Source organism: Phaenicophaeus curvirostris, chromosome 1 (genome assembly GCF_032191515.1).
Source record: "Phaenicophaeus curvirostris isolate KB17595 chromosome 1, BPBGC_Pcur_1.0, whole genome shotgun sequence".
Classification (NCBI taxonomy): Eukaryota; Metazoa; Chordata; class Aves; order Cuculiformes; family Cuculidae; genus Phaenicophaeus; species Phaenicophaeus curvirostris.
In genome coordinates, this window is record NC_091392.1 from 44,633,204 (window position 1) to 44,642,537 (window position 9,334).

At 50.6% G+C, this 9,334-nt stretch overlaps 1 protein-coding gene across 2 annotated transcripts in view; it reads left to right on the plus strand.

The window, feature by feature from the left end:
- The window catches only part of CACNG2 (calcium voltage-gated channel auxiliary subunit gamma 2), a 52,775-nt gene extending 43,774 nt beyond the window's left edge, over positions 1-9,001 (plus strand). For both annotated transcript variants that reach the window (XM_069856910.1, XM_069856902.1), the window contains 3 exons: positions 3,964-4,047; positions 7,799-7,939; positions 8,415-9,001. In XM_069856910.1, coding sequence (XP_069713011.1) covers positions 3,964-4,047; positions 7,799-7,939; positions 8,415-8,950 — 761 coding nt within the window. In that variant the 3' untranslated portion in view covers positions 8,951-9,001. The remainder of the gene's footprint in view (positions 1-3,963; positions 4,048-7,798; positions 7,940-8,414) is intronic.
- The last annotated feature ends 333 nt before the right edge of the window (positions 9,002-9,334 follow it).

Below are 9,334 nucleotides of genomic sequence, written 5' to 3' on the forward strand. Positions count from 1 at the left end.
GGAGCCTGCACATCCCAAAGCAAGCTGCTTGAAGGATGCCCACGCTGATACATCAGGGAGAGTGAGGAAGCTGAAATAAATGAAAGAGACTGAGAAACAGGGGGAAGATCTAGTGGGTGAGCACAAGAAAGATGATGAGGGAAGACCCTGAGCCGTACTGGAAGAGCTGCAGAGGAGGGAGAACCGTATAGCTTAAGTTTCTCAGGGAGGTGAGCAGAAGAATCAATATCACTCAACACCTGCCTGTTTCAGGGTTCACAGCATGAAATAGCTTAAGTCAGGAAGAATGGAAAGGGCAAAGGGACACAAGTACGTAGGAGACAACGCTCTTACTCCCTTGAGGGGGTCTCAGAGCCCTACATACGCTTCCAAATAATAGTTTGCTCTTGCTCGGGAATTCAAGTGTATTAATGATAGGGTGGCGTATGGCTCTTCCCTCCCTGGCTCCGCAAACTGCACGTGTGGCACAGGAAGAGGCTGTTGTGTCAGACCTCGGCAGCACTGCTGAGCTGCTCCATCCCCCTCCCTGCATGTGGCTGCAGCACTTCCACCAGCACAGGTGCCTGAGAGGCTGCTGCAGCATCTCAGCAGGCCACAGATGTCTGCAAGAGGATTGCCGAGTGACCTTAGCGCAAGAAGTGACATCGAGGCCTTTCCTGCACCAGGATGGCTTCTGAACCACTGCCATCCATTCCTCACCTATTGTGTGCTTGCATAGCTAATGGCACCAGAGCACCCACACCATGCCCTCTTTAACACCTGCCCGTATGGCACGAGGCAGAAGAGGCTGTCACCCCCGTTTTAGAGGGTGGGACTCTAAGGCAGAGAGAAGAAGTGGTTTTAAAAGCATGCCTGTGGCAGAGTGAAAACTAAATCTTGTTCTCTTATATTCTCAGTTACCGCATTAATGACCTAAATTCTGCATCCCTTCCCCATCCATCGCCCAGAGGAGGCACTGGAAGAGAGGGTGTGGTAACAGGCAAATAGTCAGCATCAAGAATCACAGCCCTCTGTGCTGAGCATAGGCAAAGCAGAAGCTAAAGTGGGACCAGTGCTGCCCACCCTGCCCTCATGAACACCAGCAGGGTTGAGCCAGGGAGGGGGATGAGCCTGGTGCTGTGTGTCAGCCTGCAGTGAAGGGCAGCTCCTCAGTGCCATAGCACTTTAAGCAAGCCACGGCTGGCCACCAAGTCCAAGGGCCAAGTACCCTGCTGAGCCACATCAGCAAGAGCTTTTGGACATCGAGCACCAGGAGAAGATTTTCAAAGAGCCTGCATGTCCCCTCACCCTGCCTAAGTGGCTGAACCTCTAACTAGCTATCTCACAGAAGTCCATATAAAAGATACCCTGCTCAAGATGCAGCACCTTTCCCAAGCGGTTTGATTCATCACATAGGAATTAAACAGGCTGAAATACAGCAAGAAACAGAGCAGGGGAGAGGGAGAAAAAAAGAAAGAAAGGAAAGGATGGCACAGAGTGAGAGGGTCTCCTTCCCTACGCGCCCAGATGGGGCTCTGGCTGATTCTAGCTGGAGGGCTCTGACTTTGTGCTGGGAGCCTTACAGGTGCAGGCAGGCTTTGCCTGCTCCCCTAGCATGTAGAGGCAGGATGCACTCAGTGCTCAAGATCTGCTGGGCAAGAAGCTGAAATCAAAGGCTGGAGACATCCTTGGTGTCTCAGAGAGCACTGCACAGCAGTGACCATAGCCAAAGGACCAGGCTGATGAGCTACTGTCTGTCATGGGCAGGTGGCCTCAGGCAGTCGGGGCAAGCAAGGGAAAGGACCCGCTTCGTCCTGTGTCTGCCTTTCTCACAGTGGACAAGTATGAGGGTAGGAGTGTGACAAGGGAATTTGCTTGGCTATGAAGCTTGCCTTCCAGAAGAGCCATGGCTAAGAAGCAGACACTTCTTGAATAAGGTAACTGGATTGAAGATGGGTGATTAATAACTTCCTTTCATAACCCACAGTTTCAATGTAGGAATAACACTTCAGAGGTACCTGGAGAGGCTTTGTTCCTACTTTGTTCTCCTATTACTTACCTCTTACGTTCACACACACACACACTCCTCTCTGCTGTGTCTAGCCTCTTCATGGAAGCTCTTTGAACTAGTAGTTAAAGGCAACTGGTATCTCAGAAGCATCAGCCATGAGCTGACTGGATGCAGAAGGAGTTGAGGTTGGGGCTTAACCTAAAGGAACCCACCTACCTGCCTCCTACAGCTATTTGCTCAGTGCTGTCGCCCAAAGCACCCCAAACCCTGGTTCAGCAAGGCCTGGTCTTGCGAGGAAACTCAGGGGAAAGTCCTTTGAGCTTGGTCCTTCTTCCAGCTGTCCCCAAATACCCAAAAGATCATTAGAATCCATCTGGAATAAACCTTCCAAGATGTGACTCAGAGACTTGATATGGTCCCTGCAGGTCTCAGCCTGGGAAGCATTGACCTGGAGGAGCACTGGGCTCCTCACAAGCAACCCATCCTGCAGGCAACAGCCGCACATGTGGTAGCTTCATTGGCCCTTGCTCTGCACCCCCAGCAGATCCCATGGTTGGGCTCAGGGTCAGGGTGGCAAATGGCTTTCCCAGGTTGCCACAGCACTTGTCACTCTAGATTCAGGCTGCAAACTCCCCTGCTGAGGGCTCAGTCAGCCTGAGCCCCTTTGGTAGCTAATCTCTCTGGAGATGGACCCATGGGATCACCATACCCAGCCACACACCTCATGTGGACACCTCATTCCTCCTTTCTGGACAGATTATGCCCATCAATTCTGTGTTGGTGGCCAGACATTGCAAGAGTCCAGCAGGAAATGTAAGAAAGCAGGAGAAAAAGTTTGAGGGAGGTAGTTGCTTTCTACATGGTCACCTCTGTATGAGCATGAACAACTCGATCCTTGGAGATACTCGTCAACCAGTGGCCATGATGATGGCTTGAGGATTCCCTCTCTGAAGTGGTATTCCTGATTTCAAGAGCAGATTGACGTGAATGATGAAAATAAGAGTCTGGTAGACATCCCAGATGATGAAAGACTGGGAAGATGTCTCTGGCCTCCTGCTGGGATGGCTTTTGCAGTTGTGGTGTGTGTGAAAGAGAGTGCTCCATGACTAAAGCTGGCAGGAGGCCCTGTACGTAAAGCAGCCTGACAAAACTGAGGGTGACCAGCTTAGCCTCCTTCACTTCTGGTGGAAGACTTTGCTCCCCCAGCGCAAAGGGTGTTTTGCTGCTGAGCTGCATCCACATGCTGGCACCAAACTTCTTGCAGCCTTAGCTTGTGTGAGGATACAAGAGGAGGCTTGATAAAAGTATGCAAACCCAAGCAGCCATACAGAGAAAGCAGATTAGGAGCTGTTGTTCTTCTCATACTGCACCAGAACAACGGGATGTATCCTGTTCCTAAGATGAACAGGCAGTGAATTCACAGCTGAGAGAAACAAATGCTTTTCCACCCAAACCTGGTCACCCAGACACATGCAGCACTGCTGGAATCCTCCAAGGTCATACCGGGTGAAACATGAGTGGAAAGTGGACTTTTCCATAAACACACAAACACCCACAGTTACACTGGTTGATGTTAAGGGAATAGGTCCTGATCCTGTGTTTCACAGCCCAACCCAGTCTCTGACTCCTCTTCTTATCACACCTCCTCCGCAGATGGGCAGCATTCTCCTGTCTGTCTGTGGCAGGAGTCATACCTGCCAGCCAGAGCCTCTGTTACTCTCCATTGTGGAGTGAGGAGTGCTGAGTTAGGTGGTTGTCAGGCTGAATCCTGTGTTCCTGCACCGATAAGAGGGAGATACCTGTGTGAGCTTGTGAGGAGAAATACCTGGGTGTTTAATGGGCATCCGTACACTAGCCGGTGTGCTGCCTGGAAAGAAAGCAGGGCGGGCATCAAAAGCAACACAGAGGGCAGTTGCTCCTGCAAGGCAGGTTGTGGTGTTCTCATTTGTTCTTTTTTTTTCTCTTGTTCCTAGGGAATTTTAAAGGTCTGTGTAAGCAAATCGATCACTTCCCTGAGGATGCAGATTATGAAGCCGATACAGCAGAATATTTCCTCCGTAAGTCTGCAGGCTCTTCTCCTCGCAACAGCTCATAGGTGCTAGCGTCGGGTGCTTTTTGCTTTCTGAAGGTAGGGTGGTGGAGACACTGGGACCCGTGAGGCTCAGCAGGCCAGAGGAAGCAACCCCACAGCCTCGCCACCCCACAAAAAACGGCTCCAGTCTCACCTCCCTGTGGTCCTGCCCATAAAACAGTGCAAGTTTCGAACTTAGAATCATAGAATCCCTAGGTTGGAAAAGACTTTTGGGATCATCAAGTCCAACCATACCAGTGAACAAATGGTGGTATTTTTTATTGACAGCAATTAATTACAATATAAACCCCAGGGCTTAATTCAAAACTGTTAGAGATTTGATAAGTGGGCATAAGGTCAGGACTGGGGGCAAGCTGGGGCAGTGTGAGTGTGTATGAGTGTGTGTGTCCTCCTAAAGCAGGTGAAATTTATATTCAGTTTGCATTAGATTTAAGAAAGTCGCTGGGCTGTGTATGATGAGCACCTATTTCTGTCTTCAGCCCTCCCCAAACTCCACTTGCCTACAGAGGCTGCAGATCTGATCTTTGCTGGGTTTAGTGATTTAGTGATGGGAATGAGAAACAGAAGTAGGAACAGTCAGAGCCCTTTGAAGAAAGGACCTGGTGCTCACCCAGAGCTCCCAGGAGAGGTGCTGTACCCCAGGCACACAGCATCTCCCTAAGGAAACAACCTGAGCTCCAAGTCCAGCCTGGGATGTGCGGGCAAAGCTCACACCTCTTTGTGCATGGGACAGCAACCCAGCCAGCAGAGAAGATCCACATCATGTGTTGCCCTCTGATCGTAAGTGAGCATTTCCACACGTCCCAGAACCAAGAGCTCGCTCCTCTTTTATCACAGCTGAATAGTGATCACTCCTCCTCTAAGGTCCCCACCTTGCTATCTTGCCCTCCCTCCACAAGCCCAATGCATTTTGACATGGTAAGAAGAGATCTTCTCCCTTCAGAAAAATGAGGTAAGAGCTTTTGACCTCCCAAGGTTAAGCATCAGAGGCCTCCAAAGGCCAGGAGTCTTTCAGAATTACTCGTCATCTGGGCATGCTCCAAGCCAGATGTGGAGACCCAGCCCTGCGGCAGAGATGAGAGAGATAATTTAGGCTCTTTGAAGCTCATTTGTATGTGAAAAGAGGCAGATCTTATGCTGCTTCCTCTTGGTTTCTCAAACAGTTCTTCATCCACTGTAAATTGCAAATAACCCAGGGAGATTGCTTCTTTCAGATACCTTTCTGCAGCATCGATCCCTTAATCGCTGTGTGGCCACCCCAAAGGCACTGCTGAAGACTGGGGTTTGATCCATTTTGGCACAGCTACTGTGCAGGCTCCCTCTGAGGGCAAACCAGTTCTTGCGGAGTTGTTTGGGAGAGAGGAAGCTGCTTGCATCAGCTACACTGCAGAAAGAATTGTTGGGGGAAGGGGATGAACATTTCAAGAAGGACAGGTCTGTTCCCTCAGAGGGAACAAGATCTGAAGACAAAAATTGGCCTAACATCAGGATCTAATGGTGTCCCCAGGGTAAAGCCCTTTTTAAGAAAGAATCAGGTTCAAAGAGGGATTTGGCAAGTCAATAAAGGACTACTTGGGTCAATCCTGAGGGAAGTGGGATTTCTGCTGGTTTAGGCCTGACTGGAGAGGGACCCCACTGAACAGATTCTTCCCAGGACTTCTGCCAAACCTGAGTCCCTCTGCATGGGCAACGCCTGGCGGTGCCAGTAAGAACAGCCAGGAAATAGTTTATTAGTAGTAGACTAGGTGATTCCCTCATTCAGGGGACCAGGACAGTTGTGGGGCAGTGTCCATGGTCTGGCTAGAAGGGTTTTATTTCTGGCAGCCATCTATATAAAGTGTCTTAGGCTTCTTGAAATCGAATGCCTGCTGTCAGAGAGGACACAGAAGCATCCTCATGTTTCTTTGCTAGGAGACACTTGAGCTAAAATGTAGGCAGACGATACAAGGAAGCTTCCAAACACCATTGTGACCCTTTAGGTCAAAGGCTTTAGATCCAGGAAGACCAGATTATATTCTGCCCCTCTTTTCCTTGCATGGTCCTCCTGAGGGGCAGAAGACAAGGGCTGAGCGAGACTGCTGTCCTCCCTCGTCACATAATGCCCACAGCTCCCTGCGTCAGCTGGCAACTTTGTGTTGTCCCAACAGATACGAATTTCAGAATTAAGATCCAGATAAAACCAGTGTGGTCAGGACCAGGCAGCGGGACTGACAGAGCATCCCTCTAGAAACCCCCTAAATCGCAGATGTCTGCTTGATGTTTGCTTACTGTCATTTAAGCTTCACATTGTCAAATCCTGCCTTGCTTTCCAGAAGCTATTAAGATGGTTATTATCACCATCCTGTTCCCTGAAACACAGCCAGGCAGAACTGGAAAGCAAGCAAGTGAGGTTTCTCCCTGCCTTTTGCATTCCCCATGCAGAGGCAGTGGGCTAGGACTCCTTCTCAAAGAGCCGATTGCATGTGCCTGGTAAGACCCTGATGACAACAGGGTCTTTGAAGCACAGGCTCTGCTCACTTAGGAAGAAGTTCTGTGATTGCTTCAGTAGGGTTCATTCTTGTGGGCAAGGAGGAATTAGCTTTCATCTCCCCTTCCAGATCTTTGCTCCACAAGCAGAATTGCACTAGCTCATCTGATATCTTTCTTTATCAAGTAAGGCTTCATTTCACACTTTAACAGCTTATTTTCTGAGGAGGCAGGAAAAAAAAAGAGGAGGGAAGGCCTTCCTAGTTAAAAATACGAATATTGGCAACACAAAGTCAGGCAGACCATTGGTACCCGAGCAGCGTGTGCGTGCATGCATGTGTGCATGAGTGTGCACATACACAGTGCTGGTTTTCCTATGCGTGAATACGAGCCTCCCTCCAGAAGCTTTGGGTTATGTTTTGCATGAGCATAGAGCATATACGTGCACCTCTGCCATTGCCCTCTGCTGGCTGAGCTCTTACTATATCGACCGATGGAGAGTGTGCGTGTGTGGGAGCTGGCACATCTGAACCCATCACTGCCCTCTGGAAGGAGCCCAGTCATTTAATCAGTAGGATAAGCCTTGCATTTTGGCATGTAGGGCTGGGAGTTTCACTTCTCAGACCTCACTGCAGCGGCAGAACAGTGCATGGCACTAGGAGCTCCCTCCCAGACCTAAAACACCACAAATCTCTCCTTGAGATGCTTGTGCCCTTTCAGTAGGATTTGAGATTCAGCAGCTCTGCAGGAAGCATTTGGGTTGCTGCTTTTTGAAAAGCAGGCTTGAGCAGCAGTGCCCTACAGGAGGAGAAGCCGGATGGTGCTGTGGCTCCCCCTCCAGCCCATAGTCCTCCCAAAAGTGGAGGAAAAGAGAGCCTGAGGGGAAACGGGCAGCACAGGCAGGCTCCCAGCTCAGCTACCAGCCCCGCAGCCCCTTTGCCTCCCCATGCCAGGCTGCCGGCTTTGCAGCAGTGTCAGTGGCCGGGGCACAGAAGAACAGCTTGGGACCACTCTGTTTCTGACACACATTGTTTCTCTCTTCCCTCCTTCCGTCCCCTGCTACCTTTAATCCTCCTCCTTGAATTACTTTGCCCTGGTACCACGTTTCTCCCTGCCTCTCCTCTTCACCCCACCCACAAAATGTGCTCGTGTCCCCCTATCCCCTCACCCCGGTGCTATTTCCATGCCCCTTTTTCCTCTCTCTCACACCTGCACTGTTCTTTCTGCCTGTCTCCCTCTCTCCTCCGCAGGGGCTGTTAGAGCCTCTAGTATTTTCCCGATCCTGAGTGTGATTCTGCTTTTCATGGGTGGACTCTGCATTGCAGCCAGCGAGTTCTACAAAACCCGACACAACATCATCCTTAGTGCCGGCATCTTCTTCGTGTCTGCAGGTAAAGGGATGCATGGGGTGTAATGCCCTGGAGATGGGGTCTGGGCTGTAGAGGGATTGACCAGATGGGGCACCCCATGGAAGCATCATTGTGTAGATGTTTCCTAACCCTGATGAGTCTTATTCGGGGTGAAAGCAGTCCCCCAAGGAACCCACTTCACCCTGCCTGCTCACCAGGTAGCAGCACCCTGTAGGCAGGGGCTTTCCTGCTGCTTTGAAGCTGTTGGAGGAAGAGGGTTTCCGTATGTCTGGCACCACACAGAGACCAGCAATGAGTGTGGTCCAGGGATGTGTCAGGACCTTGAGGAGGGTCTTGCCTGGGTTTCCCCAGGGAAGTTGCACACTGGGAGGGGATGGGTGACTGGGGGCTCTCCTGTCCCCACTTCCTGGGGGTAGGGGCTCAACCCCACAGCCCCCACTGCCATGCTCAGCCCTCCTGACATCTCCTTCTCTCTCTCCCACCGGCTGCTTGGCAGGTCTGAGTAATATAATTGGCATCATTGTATACATATCAGCCAACGCTGGAGACCCCTCCAAGAGTGACTCCAAGAAGAACAGCTACTCCTATGGCTGGTCCTTCTACTTTGGGGCCCTGTCCTTCATTATAGCCGAGATGGTGGGAGTGCTGGCTGTTCACATGTTCATAGACCGGCACAAACAGCTGCGTGCCAACGCTCGTGCCACGGACTACCTCCAGTCCTCCGCCATCACCCGCATCCCCAGCTACCGGTACCGCTATCAGAGACGCAGCCGCTCTAGCTCCCGCTCCACTGAGCCTTCACACTCCAGGGATGCCTCTCCCGTCGGGATCAAAGGGTTCAACACCCTCCCATCAACAGAGATCTCGATGTACACCCTGACCAGGGACCCGCTGAAGGCAACCACTACCCCCACCGCCACCTACAACTCCGACAGGGATAACAGTTTCCTCCAGGTTCACAACTGTATCCAGAAAGAGAACAAGGACTCTATCCACACCAACACAGCCAACCGCCGGACCACCCCGGTATGAAGCCGTCACCAGGAGCTGAAAATGGGGCAGGAGTGGGCAGGAGGAGACAGGGTGGGCTGTGGGGTGGGGAGGGTGGAAGGGAGCAGGGGGCAGCAGTGGGGTGGGAAGGAGGAGGTAGAAGCACCCCATGAAGGGGTGGGGACCTTCCCAACGCAAAAAAAAAAAAAAAAATCCACAAAAAAAATCAACAAAACAAACAAACAAAAAAAAACAACAACAAAAAAACAACCAACGAACAAGCAGATAAGCAAACAAACAAGTGAGTGAACAAACAAACAAACAAAAAGGAAATGCAAGGAAAGAGACAACAGTGAAAAAAATTCTTAAAAAAAAAGAAAAAGAAAAAAGGAAAAAAAAGAAAAACTTTAAAACCAAGAGAGATTT